Source organism: Drosophila rhopaloa, unplaced genomic scaffold (genome assembly GCF_018152115.1).
Source record: "Drosophila rhopaloa isolate 14029-0021.01 unplaced genomic scaffold, ASM1815211v1 contig_3, whole genome shotgun sequence".
In the NCBI taxonomy this organism is placed as follows: domain Eukaryota; kingdom Metazoa; phylum Arthropoda; class Insecta; order Diptera; family Drosophilidae; genus Drosophila; species Drosophila rhopaloa.
Window position 1 is genome coordinate 5,617,990 of NW_025335123.1, and position 27,859 is coordinate 5,645,848.

The window sequence follows — 27,859 nt, forward strand, 5'->3', positions numbered from 1 at the left end:
AGCCATTATAAAATATTCATTTATTTATTTTTTTTTAAAAACAACGGCACAACCTTTTCAAGTTTCACATATAAAATGACAGGTAAGGCAATTCAGGTTTTCTCTTTACGTTTTACCCACTGTTTCATATCACTATGCGACAGTAATTAAAACACAACAAATAATTAACATACTCTAGTCTCTTAAAGTTATTGTCTACAGATAGTTTGTAATCCGCATCCGTAAAAATACATCCGCTGACATTCGTCTATAAGCATTCCTTTGACATCAGCTATGCAGGTATATCCAACTCGGCTATATTGACGGGTTTTAAGGTTTATTCTATAGATCTGTCTATCTATGCTGCAAGTGTAAGCAAACATTTCAGATTCCTCGTTGGTCTCCTTGGTGCGACAATGTATTGATAAAGCATTTACTTGGGCATTGTGCAGGCCCAAAAATTCAGTTTTATATTCCACTCTTTTGCTGTCCAAATTAAGTACTGTGTACTTTATATTTTCATCATCCCCGCCTGACAATATGTGCAATATGTGCCTTTCGACGTATATATCTATCGTATTTACTCCCGTCACATGGAGTTGTAGTTGAACACAAATTGTTTGTAACGTTTGATCAAAACCGTAGATTTCTCCATTCGTTGTTGTGATTAGTAATAATCCTTTGTTGCCAATCCACTGCACCGTCAGTGGGCATCTTTTTATATCTACAAAAGTTTTGAAATCAAGATGGGATGGATTTTTGCAGTTCCAGATATAATGACTGATTTTCCCATCAGCTCCTGCTACATATATTGAGAAATATCCCTCAGTAGAATGCGGGGCGATATCGATTGCCATAAGTCGCGCTTCAATAGTGCTGGTTTTAGACGGGGTTAAATTCTGCAGTGTATGTGTGCACAGTTCAGTAATGTAGCACTTATTCGATATGTCTATGTTCAGTTGGCTAATACAGAGTTGGGATCGACCTCCTACCGAGAAAATCAGCCATGAACTTGAGTCGTTTTCCGATTTACAAAGATGGGCCTGAAGACAGCGAACTGTTGAGATATGAGAGTGCAATTCAGCACATTGGAATAGTGAATCATTGATTATTTTCGTGACTTTTATAATATTATCATCGCCAGCGGAGAGAATAAAAGGATCCGCCTGACTTTTGGGCGTCAGAAGTCGAATTGTATTGCAATTTCGTGTGTGCCAGGTATTATTTTGTATGTCTTTAATGCGACTGACGGCGACTGCACTGTAGAGTGGACTGCTATGGAATAAGACACGCTTCTGCTTCACATAAGCTATGGAAAGTAAATTACTACCCAGCCGGTAGTCCCAGCATCGATTGCCCCCGCCGCACTCCACCTGCAAGAGGACATCGTGTTGGCGTGACCAGGCCACAATGTGATTGTCATTAAAGCCTAAAACCAAGTCCTCGGAAGGAGCTGCTTCCACCCAAGCTAATGGAACACTTTCGCGTTGTCTAACAGTCAAAGTGCAGTCCGTAAATCCTATGTGTAGATATTTTAGAAAAGCTTCGTGGCCACCACTCATAACATTGGCATAGTCCTTATTGACATTCATTAATTTAAAAAAATTGGCACCCATTTTACCATGCAAAAATTTAATTGTATCTTTTAACACAAAGTCGTTTCCTAAACTGCGGTGGTATAGCATGACATGCCCCTTACGATTGCCCAACAAAAGATAATGCTCGGAAACGAGCAAGGCAGCTGTTATCCAAGGCTCGCGATCATTGAAAAGAGCAATATGAGAGTCTATGCAAAGCTCGTGTGTTTTCAATAACAGACAGTAACCCAGGTTATCGGATACAAGATATTGGTCTCTGCTTAAAAATTGAAAAGACCGAATCGTGCCCTTCATCCTAATGCCATCAAAAAGGTTTTCGAACTTATTTGTGAGTGCATTATACCTGTGAATTGTTATTCGTCGATGACCACAAGTAGCTATAAGGCCATCGAAGACCTCTAAAACTGTCCGTTTGTATGATGGAAAATCATTTACCAAAAGCCAATTGTTGTCATTAGGAGAATCTGGCAATATTCGAGTGTAATATAATCGATTCGAGCTACTTAAGCCAACAATTGTGTCGTCATTTAGGAACTTAATATTCCTCGGAAACTCATTTGCATCACCTACACTGCTCAGCATAGTGGGGCGATTCCTATCTCGGTTGAAGATTTCCTTAAGGTTCTGACCGACCAAGTTACCCGTAGAGCTGGTGCTGTAAAGTGTATGTGCATCCTCGCTGAATCCCAGCCGCCAAATTGGTGCCCCAAAATGCTGACGGCGTTTTAACAGCAATTCGCCAGCAGTACTCCAAATGCAGACGTAGGAATCCTCACCGCCAGTAGCCACAAATGTTTGTTCACCTGCAACGAACGTTATTTATAGCAGGCTGCATACAATTCTTTGTTATTAAAATCTTACCAACTTTAAAGATTATAACGCACATTACACGTGATCCATGTCCAAAACAACTATACATTGGCTTAAGCTCGGCGGTTGTCCAGTCGGCTGATTTTTTAATATTCCAAAACTTAACCGAACGATCGTCAGATGTTGTTACTAATAGTTGCGATTCCAAATCAAAATCAATGCTGTGAATCACTCCATTGTGTGCTTGTAGACGCAAAAGCAATGGATATGTTTTCATAATGCTGTTACATTCGGATTCAATGGGAAATTGAGTTTGCCATAGCAGCAATTCACCAAAGGCATTTCCACTTATTATTGCCAGTTTATTATAGCAATTGCCATGCAATCGCGTGTAGTAGAGAATGGAGCTGTCCGTACATCTGGCTAATTCCAAAACTTTGCAGTCTTCACTGGATGTAATATTAAATTCCAAATAAAGGAGTGCACTATGCGAGGTGTGCAGGACAAATCGTGTCTTATCTGTTGCATTCTCCTCGAAAAACATAGCAGCATTAATCCAGTCTTTGGTTTCGCCCTCGTAAATCAATTGAAACTGGTCCTTATCACAAATGGAGGTACATATAATGAGCGAGTATTCATTTTCGCTATAAAGCAATAGTAATCTTTGCGATTGATTCAAAGAACTCCACTCAAATCCACGAACTTTTCCTTCACGCAACCGAACCGGCATCTCGACTTTGGCATTTGAACTGTATAAAACCGCTTGATCTCCATGCCCTGTGTATATAAAAAACATATATTATAGTCTATAAAACTGCGGTTCATCATTTAACGTACCAACCAATATGCAATTGGAGGACACATGCATGGCAAAAGCATCAGATATCAAAACCATAGCTTTATTTGTATTGTAAACACGTTGATTGATAAACACACTCCGTCTAGTGTGGCCGTGTCTTTCCAAAATTATAAAAATTCACTTTTTAAATATGTGTCTAGTTAGCGTCAATAAAGTCAAAGTGGAACGGTGGACTGTCGAACATAGAAGCGTTTTTTATTTTAAATTGTAACTCTTATCACTATTCTATTCAACTTGACTTTCGGATTTTTGGTCAAAACCCTGGGAAAAATTGTTAAATGATAAAATATCTTACCTTATTGAACTTGTTATAAAATTTCCAATCGATTGGCGTTCACAATTGAAGATTTTCATTATTTGCCAAATTTCGTTAAAATCATAAGTAACCCTTTATGAAATATATTTTAAGCCAAAATCTAGAGTTTCGGTTTTTTGATTAAACTAAAAACTAGAACTATGGAAAAAATGGTTTATTAGATGTTAGGAACGTGTCAAAAATCTGGAAAAACAAAAACGAGAATATATTATGGAAGACAAGAAGATATTGTCTTTAGTCCAGTGCGACGATTTAACGATCTTTTGTAGGGTGAAAAGTTAATGCTTAAAAAGACTTTAAGACACCTAGATATCTTTATGAGTATTATTTTGATCGAACTCAAAGAAGAAGATGCCAAGACTCATCAATTAGAATGAGACACGATGGGGCTTTCAATTTCTTGAAATAATGAAAAAGGAAATACAACCTCATCTCTCATTTTACTTATAGAAACACCCAATTTTTAAATAAGCATTATTTCAAATTCATATTTTATAAAAAATGTATTTAATAGACTAAAACACAATGTAAATCATTAAAAAAATAACTAAATTATCAAAGATACGCTAAGAAGGCCAGCTTCTTATATGCACGGCAATAGATTCAGAGAACTGGATATAGTTGGTTCAATAGGAGGAACCTGCTTGTCCTCATGATGTTGTAGCAACTTAAAGATACCGGTACCTATGCCCGCGGGCATCCCTAGGATTATACGTTCTGAAACCCCATTAATGGCGTCGGTCTGACCGTAGTATGCTGCATCAAACAAATGATCCGCCGTCTTTTCAAACTGAAATAGTAATATAAAATCAGTAAATGAATATAAACTTGAATGAATCTCCTTACCGATGCCAAATTGAAAACGCTCTCGCGCATTTTGGCCAAACCATGTCGAGTGATACCCAATACTTCGCCACGCGCTGTCATTTGGCTGGCTAGGAGCATGATATGGCGCCAATCGACACTCATGCCATGGCCCTCCATAACCTCTGTGATCTCGCTCATAATGATAGTCCGGGCTGCTTCTATCCCCAGCGTTTGATATATTTCACAAATGTTGTTACTGCGGGTATGTTCGCCTACCACACCAAATGTAGCGATGACATCGCGAAGTCCGTAGCCTTCGATGCAAAGTTTATATGTAGGAGGCTGTTTCGCATCATCCACAGCAATTACTGCACGGGCGATGTTCGGTAGGCCCGCCACCACGACATTCTGTAGACTGAGGGCCAGACGCGCCAGCTCTGCGTTTATTGTTGAGGTACGCGTGGCTTCGACCCGCACAACAATTCGCGATAGTTTCGCAACACTCTGCACTTGGGACGGCTTAACCCGCATACGCGACTTCAGTATGCTAAAAACAATTGTGTCCAGGTTTATGTGGAGACCCAGAAGCTTAATTCTGGCCATATCGATTCCGATCGCGAGGTAGCAGCTGTAAGGTCCGCATACAACTTCAACATAGGATGATAGCTCTGCCAAAGTTGTTTTCTCAATACGCGCCTTGACTTGTCTTGCAAATTCCATGCTATGGCTATTCTCCAACTCAGCAGTTATGATTGGCGTCGATATTGTTTTCGTCGCGTTAATTATCTCAACTATACGGGGTACACCTTGTGTAATATTCATAGAGGCAACGCCAGCAAAATGGAACGTCTTCAAAGTCATTTGGGTTCCTGGCTCTCCAATACTCTGCGCTGCAATAGCTCCAACTGCTGTGCCAGGTTCGCTTACAGCTCGGTTGTATCGATCATTAATTCGGCGCAAAAATTTAAGCAGCTGATCGGCGGTGATGCATTCGATCTGATTGCAAATGTCTTTATATTTGTCATAGCGTTTCTGCAATTGCTCAATCCGCTTGGCCACAGTATTTATATGGTTTCTGCAATATATCACGTGAAATGTTTATAAATTTTAATTAGTTTAAAGAAACTACTTTTACCTAACATCTACTTTAAAATCATCTCGGGATTCTATGAATTCAGGCGTCTTAAAAAGTGATTCTAAGGTCTCAGGAATTTCGGCCCCCAAAAGCGGACGTTGCTCGCCATGTGGATGTTGAGCACGCAGATTGTCATATTGATGGACTAGATCAACTGGTTTGTTTCGGGTCTCCATTGATACTGGGTCGAGGCCATCGCCACCGTATATGGTATCCACCATTTCGTTGACAGCATTACGCACAGTGCCGTCGTAATGCACTACCAAATCTTCAAGGCACTTCACCAAACGTCGCTGCAGATATCCAGTCTCCGCCGTCTTCACAGCTGTGTCCACCAATCCCTCTCGTCCGGCCATTGTGTGAAAGAAGAACTCCGTTGGTGTGAGGCCGGAGTAGAAACTGTTCTGCACAAAACCTCTTGCCGCCGGAATAGCAGCTGGAATAAATTGTAAAGTGTTAGTAATTATTTCAGGCCGAATCTTTCTTATACTTACAGTGCCTTTCAAAATGGGGCAGGGCTCGATTCTCAAAGCCATTGGGCACTCGTTTTCCACTTATCGCCTGCTGCCCAACGCAAGCGATCATTTGGGAAATGTTAATATTCGAGCCCTTCGATCCACTGAGCGCCATTATCAACGCACTATTTGTGGGATGGAGCTCTGCAAAACATGTTTTGGCAGCCTGCTCTCGGATTCCCGACAGTTCGCGCAACATCACGGCCTCAAGAGTCTCTTCTGGGGTGCAGCCAGGTTGGCACTGCAGGGTACCCGCCTTAAGTTTTTCGATATAGTCATTGCATTTTGAATATCCATGTTCTAATAACACTTCCTTGTGTTGCAGAAGTTTTTTGCTTGGGGTGACGTCGCTTATTCCAAATGAGAAGCCTCGGTTCTGTAGATAGTACGACGTGATCTGAAAAGAATATTTACTTTATTGTTTGTAGCATTCAGAATTAAATTTGTTTTTATTTTCTAAAAATTACATCAAAGGAAAGTGCTGCAAACAAAGTTGTTTATGCTAATGAGTATAACCTCTTCTTTATATAAAAAGGGGTCCAATCTTTTTTAAACAGTCTGTAAAATTTGTAAGGTGACAACAAAAATGTAAACTCCAATAAGTAAAAGCTCCAGAAAAATAAAGCCACATTTCTTTCCCGTACATTTTTTTTTAGCCCACAGTGCACAATTGTTATTCTTTTTAATTTCCGGGAACTCCATGTTTGCATGACAGTGGGATCGCTCAGTAAACAATTTATTCAAAAAAAGGATGCAAGCATTTTTCATCAAGTGATGGTAATTTTGTAACTATTTCAATATAGCATTATAAAATGATCGATAAGATATTTTGCACTGGCATGTCAATTGGATGATGAATGGGAAACGAACTTTTCATTTGTGGCACTCGTATAATAAATTGTTTAATCATAAGATAATGGACAGAATATATACTATATCAAAGATATCATATACTTTGCCAGAAATGTAAATACCCTTTAAAAGGGTATAAAAGAAAATATATTTTCTGACGCTGCGGGGCTTGAACCGTCCAACTACCGAATGATATGTCGACTCCTTTATAGACAAACATTTTAACGGCCGCTAAAAATATCGGGTGACCACAAACCAATTCTAGAACAGTGCATGTTCTTGGAAGCAATTAAAAGTCAACTTTAACAACAAGCGAATTAGTGAAGCTATCATTCCTTATTGTAAGAGCAAGACACACGTCGTATTTAGTAAGTTAAGTTAGCAGTTAATCTTATCAGAAAGTCACATTGTTAAAAAATTTCGTGCAAAATACAGATAAAAGATAGCTACTACTGAGCGTCAAGGAAAACAGACGTGTGAAATTAAAAGCCAACTTCCGACAGACAATAAAGCACGACGGCCAAGCCATGGGGATACATTTCAAAAAATCCCTAATGCTAATTTTATTGGCTCAGATTATGGTTTTCGGCCTGCCCGCCCAAGAACCAGCTGCAAGGGCTTCAGTGGATATTGTAAGTAGTGCAGTGGTCAACACCAGTATGTAAAAATGGCATACTTCATAAGTCTAATTTCAACAGCAAGGCCGAATTATATCCGGAAGTCAAGCTAAAATTGGTCAATTTCCCTGGCAAGTCATCTTGAAAAGAGACGAATGGGATGATTTACTCTGTGGAGCATCCATTATTTCTGCAAACTGGGTACTGACGGCAGCTCACTGCGCCTCCGGCCACGACTCCTTGTTTTTGATGTTTGGAAGCGTGCAGCTTAACAATGAAAATGCCCAGAATATGACGTCCACAAATATTTTTGTCCATCCAAACTATAACGAACATTTGAATAACGATGTGGCACTGATACAGCTTCCAGAACCACTAGTGTTTTCCAGTTACGTTCAGGCCATACAATTAGTGACAGAGTCCGAGCAATCAAACAATTTTGTGGGCACTACAGCAGTCGTGGCAGGATTTGGATTGATGGACGACGAGTACCTTGACTATTCGGAAACACTGATGTTTGCCCAAGTGGAGGTCATTGGCAACGATCAGTGCCTACCCATCTTCGGCGCTGCCGTCGTAGTGAACTCGACTATGTGTTGCAAGGGCGTCGGAGGAAGCAACATGTCCATTTGCAGTGGCGACTCCGGCGGGCCCCTCATCGCATACAACACCAACAGCGGACAATGGCAGCAGATCGGCATTAATTCTTTCGTCGCTGAAGATCAGTGCACCGCCAGCTACCCCTCTGGCTACGTCCGTCTCACTTCCTTTCTTCAATTTATTGCCGAGACAACAGGCAATGCTGTATGAAATCTGACTTAAAGCAGAAGAAATAATAAAACATGGGCATATCAAATCACTGGTGTAATTATACCTGCTGAGTTAATTGGTAAAAAGGAAGCGTCGTTGTGTAACCAAATGACCTAATGACCAAAAAAAAAAAAAAAACAAAAAAACTCAACGTGCACACCCTATTATATAAACTGATTCTTATTTTCTTAAAACGACCAATCTTCCGCCCAATATCCAAATTAAAAGTTTTATTTTAAAATAATTATGTTTACGGAATATAGGAATTTCTTGAATCCAATATAAAGCTCCCCCGTAACGTTATTTTATTTAAAATAGGATCTCTTTTGAGAATCTTTCAAAGGACTTACTATTGTTAGTTTACTAATTACTTTAAGGGAAAACAGATGGCTTTTGGCTGTTATCCTATTTAGATCTTTCGTACCTTATGTTCAGGTGAAAGGACAATTTTACGATTTTATATCAATGAAATATTTATTAGAACTCAAAAAAGTAGAGCCTTTGCCAAATATTGCTAATAATTCAACTAATTAACTTTCAGCATTAATGAGGTAGTGATTAGCTTTTAAGTCAATAAATCAAGACTTATTTTCTTTTCAATTAAGTTCAGTTTTTAAATAATCATACGAACCCTTGCTAATCTCCACATCGCCTTAGTAGCGTGAAGTTCTCCAAAGTCTCTTAGCAGCAAGTAGAAGATGCACTGTTTTGTACCAGAGCCCATGCTAGCCTTATCCATAACACCGCACATCAATTCCGAGTTGCGTATGTGAATCCCTGGCGACAGAACAAATAAACTCGCTGTTTACTCCACACATATTAATGGAGGATGCACTACTCACATGAGTCATTGCTGCACAGATCCATGTTTCGCGTGTAGTTTCGTCCTTTGTTCACCATATTAAGGCGAACTTCAGAGTCGTCGTTCGGTCGCATTAGCAAGCTAAACAGTTGCTTGCCTGTCCACAGTCGACGTGGCTTGAGAAGAGCAGGTGGTGGCAGCTTTATGTGCATGGTGGAGTCTTCACATGCCAAGAAGCATGCGGCTAACTGCATGGCATCTTCCTTGGTAAGAAACACCTCCTTTTGCGTGAGCAAGTAGCCTCCAGTGATGAAGTCCTGTGTGGCGGCAATTAAAATCTCACCATTTTTCGGCGTTACCAAATTCGACTGGTTTCCCATTAGAATTAGCGCTTCAGCTCTAGCTTCCTCCGTTTGCGGCAAGTGCAGATTCATCTCGTCACCGTCAAAGTCGGCGTTGTAAGGTGTACAGGCACACTCGTTGAAGCGGAATGTCCTTTGTGGCTGCACTTTGGCGCGGTGGCACATAATGGACATCTTATGGAGCGAAGGTTGACGGTTAAACAGTACTATATCATCGTCGCGGAGATGACGTTCAACGATGTCACCGCACTTCAGCTCCTGCGCCACCTTTTCTCGATTGCCATAGGCCAGGTACTTCTTGAAACTCGATCCTCGCTGCTGAACATAGTTTGCGCCGGGATGCAGGCTTGGTCCATTGCGTACTAGTTCCCTCATGTGACGCATATTTGCTGGATTAACGCGCTCTGGGTACGTCAGTATTTTAGCCACTCGCACTGGAACCCCCACCTGGTTGATCATCAAGTTCGGATCCGGTGAAATGACGGTGCGCCCGCTAAAGTCCACTCTTTTTCCAGATAAGTTACAGCGGAAGCGACCCTGCTTTCCCTTCAGTCGCTGAACAATTCCGCGCGTTGTTTTCTTTGGTGCCATATTGATGGGGATTCCGCTGATTTCACTATGGAAGTATAGAGCGACATGAAGCTGCAGAAAGTCCCAATCCTCGTGTATAAGCTCGATCTTTCCGCCGGTAGCCATGTGACGCTGAATTACATCATTGATGAGCAAGATTTCACTCTGTTTCATGGTCAAATCGTCCTCCGTGGTGCCGGCCTTTACTTCAGACAGCACTGAGGGGCGAATGCAGGCGGGAGGCACAAAGACTCGCGTCACAATAAGATGCTTTGGGTGGGCATCGTGCGAACACATTCCCAATAGGGCCACATCGCTCTGGGGAATCTGTTCGAAGAGGTCGAGCACCATGAGCGGCGTAAGTTCCTCGGCTGTGCTATAGCTACCCAGCGTTAGATTGAGATCTCGATTCGCCTCTGTGGAGCGGAGCATTTCGTTCATATTGCTGGTAAAGAGAGAATCCACTTTGCGCCCCTTGTAGGGATCGTGCAGGATTTTAAGGAGCCCGGGACCCTTCTTCACACCACCGTTTGGGGAACCGCAATGCGGGCACTTGGTGACCTTTTTGGCCTTGGCCAGCATCTGCACGTGCAAGGCCTTCTTTCCCAAATAGGAGAAGTTCGGGTTGTGCAGCTTCTTCTCGAACAGCTGCCTGTCCTCGGGCTTCAACATCACTTGGGCACATGCCTTGCATATCATCTGTAGGATATTAATGGTGGAACGAAAATGACCGATATGGAAAACGGGTAGTGCCAAATCCAAGTAGCCAAAGTGACCGATGCACTCGTTCAGACCTTGCCCACAGGTCTCGCACATGGCATCCTTCGTGCTGATCCCCATTCGGCGGTCAAGCACTCCATAGGGAACCGGCTGTCTCTGGGCCTGGTACAGATTCTTGGAGATTATCCGCACAAGGGCCTCCTGTTGAATCTCATCCGCCCCACTGATTCCGAATTGCACATGTGAACTGAAGTACAATTGGTTAATTTTTTAATTTACATCTAAGGAAGCTGTGACTTACATCTTTTTGTTCAGCGCAGAGGCGCGAAACTGTTCCTTGGGCATGATTCCAGCTGGAAAAAAGTGGGCGCACTTAAATGTATTTAATTTAATATATTTGTTTACTAATAATTAACCGGCACGATTTTCCTAAATTTGATTTAGTGTGACCGCGCCTAGACTTTTGAATACATTCCAGAGCACATCGATAAGATATCGATACACCTTCTTAATCAAATCATGTGCGCGTCAAAGTAGCAACGGAGTTACGGCGAAAGTCTAACGGTGTTCAATACGAGCGGTTTTGATTTTAAAATATATTTGAAATATATTCGCAATTAACGAATTTACCAATTAGTAGACAATTATACCTTGTAAAGTATTGTGTTTAAAGATATTCATAAACATAGTTTATAATGTCTTTATTCAACCACTTAAGATAGAGTCCGTAATAAAAATACTCTTTTTAAAAACTGTACAACTTATGCTTTAAATATTTATAATAAATAATAAATAAAATAATACGGGTGTTTCCTTTGTAAAAAGGTGAGATTTCGCCAAAGGCAAATCAAAGCCACTTTATAAATTAACTAAATTAAAAAGTCCCAATGTATTTATATATTATCGACATTTATTACCTCAATGTTGATGGTTTTTCATTTCATTTATAAAATTTTTGATGAAAATTAATACATTTCAGCTGAAAGCATCCCGTTGGTTTAAGCACTTGTTATGTGCTCACGTGTCTGGGAGTTATTTTTTAATTTCAAGGACAAACAAATGCCTATTTTAAGTTCACTCCTGAAGAGTTCATAAAATTAATCAAGACTTGACTCCCAGAGGAATTATAATATAAAAATTAGATTTCTTTTATTTTCAAAACAACAGACAAGATTTCTATAATACCTTAAGTACTAAAGTTATTCGTTTTCATATGTTATAGACCCATTCTTGAAGTCGTGCACCTTTTCATACCATACATCATCGGAAGTTTGCTGCAGCTCCCCGAAAAACGTTGGGAATGGCGGAGCTTCTTTATTTTTTCGCAGTGGCAATATAGTGTCGTATATGTACACCAGACCTCCGGTGGGGCCGGGCACTGAACTTCCTTGCACCCACATCACGTTATACTTTGTGTTGATACGCCACACACGAAGGCCTTTGATAATACGCCACCGATTACCCATATGTCCCGGCATCTTTGTTCCAGGCCAGACGCGACCCTTTTCGCCACCTCCGCCGATATTGCCGGCACGACGATGTGTCTTGGTAACACCATGAGATGCAGGCATTCCTTTGAAGCCGTGACGCTTCACAACACCTTGGAAACCATGGTCAACTCTGTAAAAATATATGTTAACTATGTGTTAAATGCAACTAATTAACAATTTACTAGCACTAGCTGACAAAACTAGACTTCTCCGAGCCTTCTCTTTGGACGTTTTTGAGAAGTTAAGTTTTCATTAAAGTGCAACCGTTGTTGTCGAGTAAAAAAAAAACATTTAAATAAAATTGTCCAGCTTGGAACCCAATTAGTATTCCAGTTGTGATATAATCGCTTCTCATATTTAATTTAACTAATTTTATTAGAGCTCATATTAGGTGCTTCAAAGATAAGTTGTACCTGTATTATTTTCTTAGTTCTTATTTATAAGTTATATGATTGGATTGACTTCATTGATGGGACGAAGAATTGTATTTGTTTTTTAAAACATTTTTAAATTAAAGAGAAATTTAGCAAAAATTGATAAAATATTGTTCCTATTACAGCTATAGTATACACTCCTCTCCAAGACATATAAAAACATGTCTACTAGGTAAGCTGGAGATTAAAAAAATAATACATCTTTAAATAAATACTTACGTTTTGCCGCGAACATCGACAAAGTCACCAACGCCGAAGTGATTTACATTTAAGGGAGTTCCGGGGACGAGTTCAGCCTCTGGAGAAACTATAAATCTGGCCAGGTTTTTTTTTGGGCCAACACCCGAATCTCGAAATATTCCAGTGTACTCTTTGGTCAGCAGAGCGGGATTTGTGCTCTCCGAGCCTACCAGAATGCAACCGCGCTTCTTTAAATTGTGGACTTTGGGTGGTTGCGCAGGTAAATACTCTTCCGGAGGAATGTATTTAATGACATGGTTGTCCGCGATCTGCAGCAGAGTGGTCCGTATCCTTTCGCCATTCTTAAGCCAGAGGGGGTACTGGCCAATTTTGCGCGCTATCAGGCCGCACCGCCTTAAGCCCGGGGTCCACGTTACCTCGTTCGTGGCTGCATCTTTGGTCTTGATCAAATTCTCCTGGACATCTTTTTTGATTGCTGGAACGCCGAAGTTTACACCACCCAGTTCATTGACAAACTGTTTGTTCTCTGTTGTCAAATGATCATCGTATCTCTGTAGTATTGGAACATACATGAATAGCTTTTTTAAATATGGTTAAGTATATACAACATACTGTGACTTCTTTGCGCAAAAACCATTGGGGATTCCGGAGTCGGGGTCTGCTCAAATGGCCTTTATCACGCACCTGCGTAAGAGTAACACCGCAGCCACCGCTGAGCCTGAATGAAGAAACATAAATTAACTGTTTGTTCTGTTACCAACAATTATTGTACCAACCTTAGACCCAATAACTGGTGGATAACACTCCGCATCATACTTATATAATATAATTCAATAATGCATAAAACGAGCCGGTCTGGTCTAGACAACAGTGTGACCGCCGATAAAAATAACCATTCATAACATAAAATATACCAAATATACCATAAAATTACCATCACAAAATGTAAGGGGTATTCTTATAACGAATTTTGATCTGCTGTTTGCCAGCTGTTGCATTCTCATTTTACTCCCGAAAAGTTATGTATTTAACAATGCAGGACTGGTAAGCATTTTTGTTGAAAACTACGTATTTCGCCATTGTCTAATAAAAGTGAAAACTCACATATATTTTTTGTCAACATTGAAGTTTGGGATTTCAGTTTATAATTAAGAAACAGCTGATTCAAAATTTATCAACTTTTCGTGGAAGTTAGCCTACTATATCGTAAAGCGCAAGGCGAACATGTAGAATACCGTAAGGTAGACGGCCTTACGTACAATATATATATGGACATCATAATTTCACAAGAAAAAATTACGACGTCATAATTAATTTTAATATATATTTCTTTTTTGATCACATCAAATAGGGCTTAAAATATGTTTTAGACAAAAAGAACATTTGCGACCGAAAATATAGTGCAAGAACAGCTGAACCAAGCAGGCCTGAAAAGTTTTGTGCTCAGTGGGAGTTAAACATAAATATTTTGGAAAATATTTTGTCTGAAAAATAAAATATGTATTTTGGGACACTATCGGACTCTTCCCAAAGTTTGCTGGACACCATTAAGCATATACACTTTAAATATATACACTCTCTGTCCCATATCCTACTAGGGCCAGTCTGCATACACTATGATCTATAATTCCGTAATGGCACAGAGCACGTTAATAAGGAATGGTTGGGATTATTGAAAGATGTGAAACCCCGAATTGTCAAAGAGGCTCTCTTATGTTTCAGCCAGTCTTAAAAATAGTTTTGCATTCTATTGTCTTATGAAATAATGAAATCTTGAAACACTTTTAGCATAACATAAGCTTATGGACCATACCATAATTGGTGTGTGATGTGTCTCCGTGGAAACAGGCTTTTAGTTGCGCCTAACAGCACATTTTATATACTTAACAGCACCTTCAGATAACTTGTGTATTTTTATCAGACCTACATTAATTTTTTTTTTCTAATCGGAGATTTAACAGTCCAAGTAATATATTGTCGTGCACTGGAAAACAATACGAAATATGTGCAATTAATGTTAAATATTATCCGTGCATTGATACGAAACTCGCGACGCGGTCAATTTCCGTTTAGAGAGCAACATTAGATATTGGGGAAATTACTCATACACTAATGTTTACTCTGTGAGTAATTTTAACACGGTACAAATGTGTGTGCGGTTGCGGTACGCGAAAAACTACCGACGGTTGCCTTTCGTAACTAAGAGCATTTCTTTTTGTATAAGTGAATTCCGATGGGCAAAAATCACATAAAGAGTGTTTCAAATGATCCAATAAACGATTAATTTTAAGGATTTATTTATTTGTGATTCCATATTTGTGCTGGTGTGTATCTATGTATATGTATATTTTATTTAGTTTTTTAAACAACTACATGTATACAATATAAACAAAGGATTTAGTGTTGCAGTTGTTTTTCGTCCAACGGGGTATGTCCGAAATCCGAATTATGGTGTTAGTGGCCTCGCAACCAGTTTTTAGATGAATGTTTACATATGTACATCGAAATTTAACAAGTTTATGCAAAAAAAAACTCTCGATACGCCTCATATTCATATAAATAGTGTTGCAAAGTGTGAAAATAAGTTATTTACCACTGACTTCAATTTATCATTAAGGGGAAACACAAATAAGTTATTTTTAAACAAATCATGTACACAATATCGCCACTATACAGGCGGTGTATATACATATGTATGTATGTACATACATATGTACGTGTAATCAACAACTTAAGGCTGGTATAACTAAGGAAAGCGATAAGATAAATTGAAATGCCAATGGTTAAGTGTTTTTAAGCCTTTAAAAACCAACATAAATTATTCTTTACCACGAAGTAAACTAAAGTAGTAAGAATGCATAGCAACAGCTGTGTTTTATATTGGGTGGTGTGCATCCAACAAACCACCTCCGTCAGCTGATGACTACCAGCTCCATTTAGTATGTTTTAATGTATTTATTTAACTAATTACGGCCAGCATACAATGCTAAACATAATAACAAGTTTCCCGAGCCCTTGGTACGGTGACCTTCGACTCCACCTGTGATTTACATTATCAATCTATATAATATAAACATATTTTTGTATATCCATATACCTACAACTCTCGATACAATTTTTTAAGTCAACACAACCATATAAAGCGGCAGAACACAATTTGTACCAAATATTCTTGCTGTAGTGTGATACATATGTACGAATCTGTGTGTGTATGTATGTATTTGCTATGAACTGATTTCGCACCAAATGGTACTATCGGCTCCAAAAAATATGTTTTCGGATAATACTGAACTCTTAACTCCATCCGACTGTTATCTTTAAAATGTTATTTTTTCAAGACATAACGAATTCCATTTGCAAAATCACTGGAAAGTTATTTCGCACCACAAGCAAGAACTTCCTGCCAGCGTTTCCATATTTTATTTTTATAATTATATAATTGACATTCAAGTTTAAATTCTCATGATAAACTTAGTATTCTTTATAATCCATCATTTTTAATTTTTGTATGGAGCTGTATTAAGGGGTTTGAGACAGAATTCACGTGCAGTTATCTAACAGGTGGTCGGTGGTTAGAGGGCCTTCAAGCCGGATAAAAGTTACACAAATGTCTATTATTTTGGAGCAAAATGGGTTAACTTTGGTAAATTTGTGTTTTTAGATATCAATATGTCAGATTCTGAAAATCTTGTTGTATATTTCAATATATCTTTGTGTGATAAAGGTGTGGTTAGCCAATGCAATATAAATATTTATAAGCAGATAACATTCTTTTTAATCATGTGACAGTATTACTTGAGGACTCTTAACAAAGTTTCATACAAATTTTGACATATTGTTTGATTAGCTTAGATGCTAGATTAGTTGGTGTAAATTGTTTTTGTTTTGTTCAGGACTATCTGTTGAACTGTGCCGATAAGTGTGCCTTTTGCAACAAATAAAGGGGGAGTGGCCCTCCAGAAATGGTAGAGTTCTTGGTGTCAACGAACACACATGCATGGAACCACAGGAGTTTGTAGTGTGTAGCCTTTGCTTTTCTCCAAGGAGTCATTTACCTGTTGATTGGTTGGTGTTCTTATGAATAATTCTGATATTATCCTGACTTAGAGTAAGAGTAGATTAATCGTTGCACTGATCTATTATATGTTGGTTGTATTTGTTTCATGTCAAGAAGATATTTTCGCCTGTTGTTTAGAAGTTATTTAATTTTTTCATTTAGGTAACAGTGGGGCCTTATCAGCTTAACGACTAGTTTTATAGTGATAGGGAAATGGCTAAGGGGCTATATATTTGCAAATGTAGTTAAACATGCCCCTGGTAAATGCTTGTATATTCGGGAGAGATAAGAAGTCTAAAAAAGTGTGATGGTTCCGAAAAAAAAAACGATAAGAAAAAATCAAAAGGTAGTCGATGCGATGGCTGCCCAATTTTTATCTAGCCCATTCCTCTAATTAATCTCTTTACATAAACTCTTTTTAAATACCTACGATCGTATGTTGCCTTTCCTTGTTCTTCTGCATTTAATTTTAAGTAAATTTCTATTCTTCGATCGGTATAATTAATAAATTTGCTTTCTTTGTCGGGGTAGATCAAATCAGATATACCCTTAAACTAAACCTTGTCCTACCTTGTAATAATCATTATTTTTGGTTTGTTTGTTGGCACTGCTTAATCAAATGAATAGTTGTCAATCGCCATTGAAGATCGGTATATTGTTATTGGATACGTATTTGTCGTTAGAGTTCAACATTGTTAGAACATTTAAATAAACGATTTAATAAGAAACGTTTAATATTTCAGGCAAACGTCACAGTGATTTTTGGGCTGCAACGCCAATATTCGCCTTCAGTTTTATTTTAAAACTCTTAGCCCTCTTTGATTTATTCAACGCCGAAAACTGAGCCTTGTGAACCAAGAGGACGAAATCTGGAAAAAACACGATATCCAAAAAAAAATGGAAGAAATTTTCTTTGTTGAATATGTTGCCCACCTGTTAGCAGTGCACCACCATGCGCAGAGGTTTCAAAACTAGAGAAGAAGAATTGTGTTATGTACAGGCTTAAATACCAGGTGGGAAGGAATTGTCACAAACCTAAGGAGGACGTGCGGGATTACACATTTAACTTAACAACTTCGTCATATGAAGCTTAGAAAGCTATCGCTATATTTAAATTGCCTTTTGAGGATCAACAACATTCCTGATTCTCTGTGGCTCCACACTTCACACTTTTTTGTATAATATAATCGTCATCTCATGGTGACGATGACATAGAGGACCTCCTTTTAACGTAACATCCAAAAAATCTTTTTATGTGGAGGTGGCTCATCTCTAAGCCCTTCAATCTGTTGTATCTTTGGATCTCATATCGGATGCCCAAACCAGTAATATTCATGGTCTAAGTAATCCTGGCTCAGAACGTCGGTTTTTCGAAAAAAGGTGTTCTTGAAAGCATAAGCCTTTTGACTAGAGGAGTATGCTTCACCATGCATCTTGAATATAGATCTTTCGTTTAATTTCCTTGTCCTTTTTCCTCGGGGTTGTTGCAAATGTTCTCAGCCGTAGCTTATTTAACTGGAGTTCTTATTTATTTAGATTGCCATTACTGCCCGTAAATCATATTTCCAAAAATCAAAATAGAAATCGAACGGCAACAAGTACGAAGTTTGTTTATATAATGCACTCAAAGCATAAAACAACTTAAGTGGCCTTTCTAACTGACATTCGGCTTAATTTAATTTTAAATAGTTCTGAACATTAAGACACTACATCTCGACTTCTAAATAATTGACTAATTAAAATAATTACTCCTAAAAATTTGTAATCGACAAATATTTGTATGTAATAAATTTCATTTTAGTTTAATGTTAAAAAACCACTAAAAGTTTTATGTACTGGGTAATTTAGACTGCAATCCTTTGTTTATATATACCCTTACCTTTTATACGTATGCAGCAATTGAATAAATCATTTTTTTTTGTATTAGTTATATTCACAGGAACACCAATATGCAACTATCAACCACTGAAGAAAAATATTTGCAGTAAAAGCAAACATTTAAAAGGAGTAATTTCTGCTGTAAATGTTTAAAACACTTTAGTTTCAAATATTGACAAATATACACAATATATTGGCAACTAAGGAATAACTAAACCCTGTGGTTATTCAAGGAAACTCAGCCTGGAACTCTTCAATATTAATAAAACCAAAAGAAACCACAATGGGCGGCGGCAAAAATATACGCCGCGGCTTGGAGCCCCTGGAGTTTGAAGAATGCATCGTCGATAGTCCAGACTTTCGCGAAAATTTAAATCGACATGAAAAGGAACTGGACCATACTAGTCATCAAATAAAACGAATAATCAAAGAGGTCAAAGATCTTATGAGTGCGGCAAAAAGTAAGTTAAAAACATGCAATCATTTAAATTAACTGGTTTATTAAATCGTGGCAAAATTAAATGCTCAGCAGTACATATTTGTTACTAAGGACACTAACCGGTTTTAACTTTGTAAGTACCTACACAGTTTAGTTAATGATGTTAAAATAACATTAACGAAATGTGCACTTCCTATATTAATAGAAATACTTTGTTCCACAATAAACAGATTATCATTCGTACGTCCATCAGCAACAAAGTCTTGTGAATATTATAGATTAAATTCAATTTTATTGTATGAATTATAAATGTCTAACTCGAAGAATTTGAGCTTTTTTCAGTAATTTGAATTACTTCACTCTTCATCGCCTTTTTCTTTTTGATTGCTAAGGGGCTAAAGTTGTTATTCATAACTTGCGTGTACTGCGAAAGACTCAGTTTGGCTAATCTTTCGTAAAACACTTGTTTTTCGCTAAGTGGCTTATTCAGATAATCAACAACTTCTATCCCATCTTTCTTTTTGCATACGGCATACAACTTGGCCTTGTCATACATATTTCTGATGTTCTGCTGATGATACAGGTACTCTTTGAATTGTCGAAAGGTTACGTAACGCATATTTGGGCACATCCTGGTAACGATACGATGGTATCCACATTTACTATCACTTATCCACTGGCGAGGATCTATCAGCTTTATCTGGTTATACTCTATATTCTCTTCGAGGCACTTTGGGTCCTTGTGAGAGGTTATTATCAAACTGCTGTAGAACAGTGCATCCTGAATAAGACGTCCCAGGCCTGGGAGCTGACTAAACACAGTCAGAATTGGGCCAAAGCAACCTATATTGTTTCGATCCTGTGTCTTAAACTTGCTCAGCATGGTGGGTGACAAGAAACCAAAGCGAATGTTTTTTAATATCTTCTGAGTGCATGAACGGCGCTTTGGCCATAAATGATTGAGCCACAACAGTGCGCAATACAAAACCTGTGAAAAAGGGACTCTTTAAGCATGCAATAACCATACGAGTACTTATAGGTTTTTAATAAGCCTACCTCCATTTCCGAGTTGACTGCCAGACTATTTGATTTCAGTAAGCTGCATACCTGCCGCTCACTGAGGCAGAGAAATTCATGGCTAGCTGCCACTCTCATAAGTGATTGGGAGATTCGAGTGGCCATTAGCTTGTGAACTTTTGACAATTCGGGAGCGTGGCGACTTTCATACAGTATGCTAAACGCTGAGACTTCATTAAACATTGGACTATCCAGAATTTTCCAGCAATACTTGATCAAATCGGGCATTTCTAGATAATATGCGGCTCTCAAAACGTCGATAAAGTCAGTACAATCTAAATTGTAATGGTCGGAAGTGATCCATTTATATGCTTGGCTGAAACCCTTTGCGGACAGCTTCGGTGTGTTAAAACAAATGCTGCCACTGTTTAATTTTTTAGCCATCAGCTTTGAGTGGGCACATAGTACAAGGGAGTGGCACATGAACGAGTGGTTCTTCACGGTGACTGCAACGTCTGCATACGTATTCGACCGAACATGCTCCAGCAAAACTTTTATAGGCGAATCTGTGTTTATCACCTTAACAACACCAGTTCTCAGATCTTCCCTTACCTCCTTAGTGAGTACTTGGACGGATCCTTTTGCAAACTCGAGGAATGGCTTATGTCCCTTGGGCACAGGATCATTACTCCTTCACAATGCCAGGAAAAATAACAAAATTTAATTAAAAACAATATTCGGCTATTGCCAGATGTTGCTATCTTACTTGGAAGACTCTCCCGGTTTTGATTTAGTTAAATGGGTACGGTCTTTGCCCATTCTTAAAGTTTTAGTGCTTAACTGGGAGTCGATGTTATTGTATATTACTATGGCTTTTGAGAAGTGTTACACATGGCTAACTTTTTATAAAAATTATATTGTCAAACGGGATTTGCAGTTCGTAAAGTGAAATTCTTTTTATTAATATTAAACAAATTCAAAAGAAATTGAGCTCTTTAAGGAGAAATATCTGGTTTAATAAGTATATAAACTAATATGTTTTTGTTATAAGTAACCCCCTTATCATTTCATATTTATTTTAATTCTTTATTAAATTTTAATTACATTTTTTTCAGTGCTGTCCACTAGAATGAAACAATTGGCCATTTTACTTACCGACTTTAACTTTGAGTGCATAGGCACTGCTCAGACCGACGATGAGAATGTCATTTGTGAAAGCCTTAAACGATTCGGTGCTATAATTGGCAATATTGAAGATGAGCGCGAAAAAATGGTAAGTCTTTTGACTGATCAGTGGCGGATCTCAAAGGAACTGCAGTTTTTAAAGGGCGTACCTCCCAAAAATTTGATAGGATCCAATTCGCCACTGTGTAACCATTTTCCAAAACAGTTTGAACTTTATCTGAACAATTTATTACATAGCTAACTCTCGCTGATAAACATATTATTGAGTCACTGGAGAATTTTCGAAAAAATCAAATTGGTGGCGTCAAAGAAAACAAAAAGAAATTTGATAAGAAAACGGAGAAATTTTGTCAATCGCAGGAGCGTTTTCTAAATATGTCAACAAAAAAGCCCGAAAACACTATTCAGGAGGTAAGTTATTAAAATTTTAAAATTTCTATATAAAAATTGTTGTATAAAACATAAAACTCACCTGACTCAAAAAACCACAAAGTTAGTATAAAAAATTTTTAAACATAAATATTTTGTTCTACCATTTTTGTAAAGAGGTTTTCTTTTTTATGCTGTGTTATACAGCTGAGTATCGGGTTTAAATAAAAAAATTAATTATAAAACACAAAATGTCCTTCTCATTGTGACACTTCTTTTATTAGTTACTGAATTATATAACTTATCGTTATTTGTATTAAGAAAAAAAACCTTGCTACAAATTTATTCTCGCAGATAAACGTTGGTTCTGTGCAAATTTTGTACGGAGGGTTTCGGGGTCGAACAATATGGGCTGCTGTTTAATTTAAGGGCGTACTTAACGCTGAAGAAAACAATATTGAATTCAGTATCTTAGCATGAATATATAACAGTCGACACCTATGTATTTATATATGTAAGTAGTTATTCCTTACCTTGAAAGAATTACTTTGATTTGGAGAGTTTTTTCCTAAAATGACTAAGGGATTTTGAGTTGCTGAACACACAAATCTTATTTGCTTTGGTGATAAAATGCCGGTGCTTTTGGAGGCTTTTAAAATAACCAAGTAATGCAATGTTTTAGATGCGAATCTGAAGTCTGTTTTGCTCGAGTCAGATTGTCAGTTGTAATAGTTTACACATAGTTTAATCGTGTCTAAATAACAACATAATTATTTTTTATTTTATAGGCTGATGCTAGTTTGGGCATGCATGAACGCGAGTATATCCAAGAGTCACTCAGCTATGTTTTGCGCATACAAGAAGTGCAGGAACGAATCAAATTCGAATTTGTTGAAATATTGCTTGCATTTATTTCTGGCTGGTTGGTTTTTTATCACACAGCACACGAACAGGCGGAAGATCATCGCGATTACCTGCAGGATTTAAGGCACAAGGTGCAGAAGGTAAGATGTCAATACTTTAAACATAGCTATGTAGTTTAGGCAGAAAATTAAGAAATTTGTCTTGAAACAAATAGAGTTTGTATATACATTTTGGTTATATTCCTCCAATGGGAGCGATCAAATGAAATAAAGCTTGAAAGCCTAACAATCCGTGTTATCCGTTTTTAAGTAATTTTGAATATTATTTTTCACTTGATTGAGGCGATGTTTGAGCATACCTAAAAATAGAACACATTTTAAATTTAACAATCAACAATTGGTTGGCTGAGAAGGCACAAAAGTTTGAATGAAATAAAAAACGTTCGCTGGAGCTATAATTCTAATTTTAAAACAACTATTCCAAAGGAGAGGTGTTCCAGGATATTCATCAGGAATATAACAACTTATTAATAAACCAATGGTTTTATTAAAATACATTTTTAGTTTCTCCTGGAAAGGATGGAAATATTTTAAAAATTCACTTTTTACCTATTTCCGTATTTTTTTCTTCGATAAACAAGTATAAATTTATGAAGAGAACTATTTTTAGAAATGCATGTGCAAAGTTTTCAGGGCTTTCTTCGGAATTTTTCTCATTTTTCCATTTGCTTCCAGACTCGGGAAAATTTCGAGGAGGCACGCGAAAAAGTGACTGAACTAAAAACAAAGTACATGGAAAAACGCACAGTAAGTTGATAAACAAAATATACTGCATTATTTTCTGACATTTTCTGTCAACAGAAACCCGAGGAAATTTTTACTAAACGTGGTTACCTATTTTTAATGGAAAAGAGTACGTATTTTAAATTACATTATCATTTATAGGGTTACTTTTTCTGGTTGCGGATTGACTTGCCTCAAAGATTTTATATTAAAATTTTAAATTATTTTTTGGTAAACTGTGGGGTAAATAAAAGTAAAAAAAAGAAATGTTTAAAAGCAGAAAACTGAATATTTTTTTCTGATTGAACAGAATACTCTTAATAATATTACATTATAATTCAAGATTTATTATTTTACGTTAAATACAAATTTTAACATGACTTTAAACAATATGTTTCCTTAAAAATAGAATGCATTTATGCCCGCGGTGCCCAATTAAAAAATTGGTGTTGAGAAGTAATCAATAATATAACAACGAAATTCACTGCCATCAACTAATTATTTTATTGCGAACGAATTATAGGTTCCATTCTGAAAATCTCCCTTTTAGAGCCATTCAAAGCCACATGGACAAAATACTATTGCACATTCAAGAAGCAAAAGCGGGAATTCACCATGCTGCAGTTTAATCAAATGAATCACAACTTCACGAGACCAGAGGCTCGCGATGACGAAAAACTGACGCTGTTCTCCTGCCAACGACGAGCGTCTGAGTTTGAGAAGAGGTTTTGCTTCGATTTGACTTTCAAAGAGAAACCAGGAGTCGTGTACACGTTTCAAGCGTTAAGCGAAAAAGATCATCGATATTGGATAAGTGCTATGGATGGCACGGAGCCAGTAAGTACACTAAATCAAGATGTCAATGAATAGAACTCACTTTCAAGAAATTAAAATAAAGCAGCAGTATAATATTATAAATCAAATCAAAATCAAATCTCTACCAAAATCGATAAGAATTTGGTTTAAATTTGTTTCTAAGAGATTTCTATAACACCCCGGATAGTAATACTTTATCACATACAAAAGTTGTTAAACATAATAGTTACTAATACTTTACTTGTCTATTTCATTTTTCTGTACAAAGACATATTTGGCTCCCGGTAAAATCAAAGTCAGCGAAGCATATCAACTGGATGAGCCCGGATTCATGTTCATTCGCAAATGCATTCAGGTATTAGAAATCCGTGGTCTGGAGGACGAAGGCATTTATCGAAAGAGTGGTGTTGGAACCAAAATCAGCAAACTGTTAGCTCTGGGTCTAAATCATAAAGAAACAGAAGATGTGTTTGTCGACGACAAGTACCGTGATTTGATGGAAAGCAACACCATTGCGAGTGCCCTGAAAATGTATCTCCGGAATCTTAATGAGCCATTGATGACGTATCAGTACCACAGTGACTTCATTGAAGCAGCAAGTAAGCATATATATTTGTCACCCATCGTTTCACATAATATAAACAAATATTTTCAGAGCAAGAAACCCTAAATCAACGCGTGAATGAGGTACACAAGCTGGTCTACAAATTACCACAACCTAATTTTCAGATGCTAGATATGGTTATTTGTCATTTAACAGAGTAAGTAGTTGTTTAGATACAAAAGTATCTGTATCTGCGGTTTTAAAGTTATTCTTTTTAATTTTATACATTCATTCATACGTATTTTCATATTTATTTAGCGTTTCACGCAAGTACGAGAAGAACAAAATGTCAGTATTTAATCTCGGAGTAGTTTTCGGGCCAACTCTGTTGCGCCCTCGAGAAGAATCAGTGGCCGCCATATTGGATATCAAGTTTAATAACATCGTCATTAATATTCTGATTGACAACTATGAGAGGATTTTCAAAAACAAGCCCAGCACTGATGTGAAAGCACCGGAAGCCACGAAAACACCCAGCATCATGTACCCCAGTCGCAGCAGTCCACCGACTCGCATGCCGCGGGCTTCTCAGATAGGAAAAGCTGCTTCCACGGGTGCCATGGGCAGTAATACGGCAGCCAATCCAGTGTTCCTGGCGCAGCAAAACATCTACCGGGTATTCAACAAATCCAACTGTGCAGAGCCCACAATGTCATCTAGCTTGCAAAATATTCCAAATGGCGACAACTATGCCCTGGGCATGACAAGCGGTGGATCGACCGTTATTAATAGTGCGGGGGGTGCTGGGTGCAAATCCCTGTCACCTCCGATGCACATGCTAAACGGCGTACTGTCGCCGACAATTGGAAGCATCAATAACCTTCACACAGTATCGAAAAACGAGACGGGCACCCGACGATACGTCCCCAGCTCGTGTACCGACGCCGAGGTGGCTCCCGAATATGGGATAATAAGTGCCAGTGTTGCCAACAATGGCGGTGTGACGTTACAAGCGCATCACGCCGTTCCTGTGAGTAGTACGAGTAACTTTCGACATCCAGAGTACCTGATGACCACGGCCACTCCGGTGTCGCAATCTGGCTCTAGCAACCACATATATACAAACACCTCCAGTGCTGGTGCTACCTCAAGCAATCGTATTAGTCTAAACAACGTTTCCCCGCCAAATACTGCAATGCGAAAGGAGCGCTTTCTGGGCTGCGCCAGTGGGCCACAGCAGCATCCACCCGTCCAACGCGGACTGCACTCGTACGGCCAGACAAAACATTATTCGCCCCTAATGCCAACTTCAACATCGAGCTCCAACGACAGCGTATGTGATTCACTTTCTTCCAATAATGGCTTGGGCAGCTCCATTGTGGCCAACAGCACTGGAAATGTGACTCAGCATTTGAACACACGGAACTCCAATGAGTACGCACTGATAACGTCACAGAATTCATCGTTGTCGCCACTTCTTGGTCCCACCTGCGATGAAGTCGTTACGGCGACCACATTGCCCTCAGTTAGTCATAGCTGTGGCGGCTCCACCAACGAAAGCTCCGAGTATCCGCCCAGTAAAATGCATCGTAATCGTGACATTAACCAAATAAAACGGGATTTGTCAACAGGAACAGCGTAAGTAATTGTATTAACTCGCATTCCATAGAATATGTCCAATCTTGTGTGAAGAAATTTTGTTCGATTTACTAAACGTCGTTTTCTTTTTTTATAGTCGTGTGCGCACACTTTATGCTTGTATGGGAGAAAGTGAAGGCGAACTTTCATTTGAGCCCAACCAAATAATAACCAATGGTAAGTGAAGACAAATATAGAACCTTAAAAATGCAGTCTGTTAGAGATAAATAAAAGATCATTTGATCACTAAACTTACAAAATATCATAAAAATACAGCTTTAAATTAGGAGCCTTAATAGTAATGCAACAACATATTTAAACTATTTATTTCTTTCCTCATAGTTCGTTACTCTCACGAACCTGGCTGGCTGCAAGGAACACTAAACGGCAAAACAGGACTCATTCCGGAGAACTATGTGGAACACTTAAAGCCTCATCATTAGATTATGAGTTTATAGAGTTCTCTCTTATTTTTTGCATTCGTCGATAGATAAAATTAAAATGAAAATTAGGAAATCTGAAAATAATCGTTGTGTAAAAATTAATAACCCTAAGGGTTATACATGAGATGATTTTCATTTTATGCCAACCCATGAAACCACAATCTTACCTTATAAATATGTTAACCATTATATTACCATGACCATAAAATGTACTTATTTTTAATTATTTAATAAGGAGTATAAACTCAGTGCAACGGCAAAGATTTATTTACTAATTGTTACGCTCTTCATTTGTTGCTTATTTATACATAATTCACGTAATTTGTGCAAAAATGGATTACATCGTATCTAATATCTACTACATATACAAGTGTATAAAAATAAATAGCAGTGCTTCGATCACTTAAAATGTAAACTTTAAACTGAAGTCTGCCATATATCATATCAAAAAAAAAAATAATAAATATTTTCTTAGCAAGGCAAAGAAAACGTAGAATGTTGAAAAAGTTGTTTGATTGTCAGCAGTTTCTTACAAATCATGGATTCTCGGAACCCTGAGAACCCTCTTAACCCAATTTTTCACGATGTCCAATTATATTTAAAGCTTCAAACATACCATGATTGTGATTTGTTTTTTAAAGAATTTTATTTTGCAGGTTGTTTTATTCAGGTGAGTAGTGGGCTTTAATCACTCGATGCACTTTTCTGTCGTGAACCTTCTTCGAAAGAGACTAGATCACCAGTCAAGAACATTCTATTGTGCTGAACAATTTCTCAAATTTGTTGCAAAAATCTTTATTTATGTGCATAAACAAACATATTTGAAGTCATAAACAGGGAGCACATTAAATCTATTGTCAGGTTGTAACTATTCATTTTTTTGTTTGTCATGTATATTGTGGCTGTTAAAATATACGTAAAATAACAATTGTTAGCCAAAATTGTTTATT

At 37.9% G+C, this 27,859-nt stretch overlaps 6 protein-coding genes across 9 annotated transcripts; 2 read left to right on the forward strand and 4 right to left on the reverse strand.

Moving 5' to 3' along the window:
• Nucleotides 1-16: 16 nt before the first annotated feature.
• Nucleotides 17-3,329, reverse strand: LOC108039565. Of its 2 annotated transcripts, none has more exons than XM_017116612.2 (3): nt 3,225-3,329; nt 2,439-3,164; nt 17-2,380 (listed from the first exon to the last, which is right to left on the reverse strand). In XM_017116612.2, the coding sequence occupies exons 1-3, from the start codon at nt 3,280-3,282 to the stop codon at nt 189-191; spliced, it is 2,976 nt and encodes a 991-aa protein (XP_016972101.2). In that variant the 5' UTR covers nt 3,283-3,329; the 3' UTR covers nt 17-188. The 2 variants fall into 2 exon arrangements, with proteins under 2 accessions (XP_016972101.2, XP_016972102.2); XM_017116613.2 differs by having other exon boundaries at nt 3,229-3,316.
• A 717-nt stretch (nt 3,330-4,046) lies between these two features.
• Nucleotides 4,047-11,200, reverse strand: LOC108039553 (DNA-directed RNA polymerase III subunit RPC1). 2 transcript variants are annotated; one of them, XM_017116592.2, is made up of 7 exons: nt 11,054-11,200; nt 9,141-10,999; nt 8,930-9,075; nt 5,999-6,416; nt 5,505-5,940; nt 4,409-5,444; nt 4,047-4,352 (listed from the first exon to the last, which is right to left on the reverse strand). In XM_017116592.2, exons 1-7 carry the CDS (start codon nt 11,095-11,097, stop codon nt 4,146-4,148), a joined length of 4,146 nt encoding a protein of 1,381 aa, XP_016972081.1. In that variant the 5' UTR covers nt 11,098-11,200; the 3' UTR covers nt 4,047-4,145. The 2 variants fall into 2 exon arrangements, with proteins under 2 accessions (XP_016972081.1, XP_016972082.1); XM_017116593.2 differs by lacking the exons at nt 8,930-9,075; nt 9,141-10,999; nt 11,054-11,200 and adding an exon at nt 6,664-6,760.
• Nucleotides 7,336-8,344, forward strand: LOC108039554 (brachyurin). The gene is made up of 2 exons (XM_017116594.2): nt 7,336-7,503; nt 7,570-8,344. Exons 1-2 carry the CDS (start codon nt 7,399-7,401, stop codon nt 8,296-8,298), a joined length of 834 nt encoding a protein of 277 aa, XP_016972083.1. The 5' UTR covers nt 7,336-7,398; the 3' UTR covers nt 8,299-8,344.
• A 676-nt stretch (nt 11,201-11,876) lies between the features above and the next one.
• Nucleotides 11,877-13,768, reverse strand: LOC108039548 (39S ribosomal protein L3, mitochondrial). The gene is made up of 4 exons (XM_017116588.2): nt 13,654-13,768; nt 13,490-13,595; nt 12,896-13,428; nt 11,877-12,372 (listed from the first exon to the last, which is right to left on the reverse strand). Exons 1-4 carry the CDS (start codon nt 13,689-13,691, stop codon nt 11,952-11,954), a joined length of 1,098 nt encoding a protein of 365 aa, XP_016972077.2. The 5' UTR covers nt 13,692-13,768; the 3' UTR covers nt 11,877-11,951.
• Nucleotides 13,769-14,805: 1,037 nt separating this feature from the next.
• LOC108039546 (rho GTPase-activating protein 26) lies at nt 14,806-27,417 on the forward strand. Of its 2 annotated transcripts, none has more exons than XM_017116585.2 (13): nt 14,806-15,201; nt 18,862-19,273; nt 21,384-21,541; nt 21,691-21,864; nt 22,611-22,826; nt 23,421-23,492; nt 23,547-23,598; nt 23,992-24,305; nt 24,553-24,883; nt 24,940-25,045; nt 25,147-26,466; nt 26,564-26,643; nt 26,809-27,417. In XM_017116585.2, exons 2-13 carry the CDS (start codon nt 19,096-19,098, stop codon nt 26,907-26,909), a joined length of 3,102 nt encoding a protein of 1,033 aa, XP_016972074.1. In that variant the 5' UTR covers nt 14,806-15,201; nt 18,862-19,095; the 3' UTR covers nt 26,910-27,417. The 2 variants fall into 2 exon arrangements, with proteins under 2 accessions (XP_016972074.1, XP_016972075.1); XM_017116586.2 differs by having other exon boundaries at nt 24,019-24,305.
• Nucleotides 19,421-21,312, reverse strand: LOC108039547 (kelch-like protein 3). Its single transcript, XM_017116587.1, has 3 exons — nt 21,035-21,312; nt 20,308-20,959; nt 19,421-20,239 (listed from the first exon to the last, which is right to left on the reverse strand). Exons 1-3 carry the CDS (start codon nt 21,085-21,087, stop codon nt 19,565-19,567), a joined length of 1,380 nt encoding a protein of 459 aa, XP_016972076.1. The 5' UTR covers nt 21,088-21,312; the 3' UTR covers nt 19,421-19,564.
• Nucleotides 27,418-27,859: the final 442 nt, after the last annotated feature.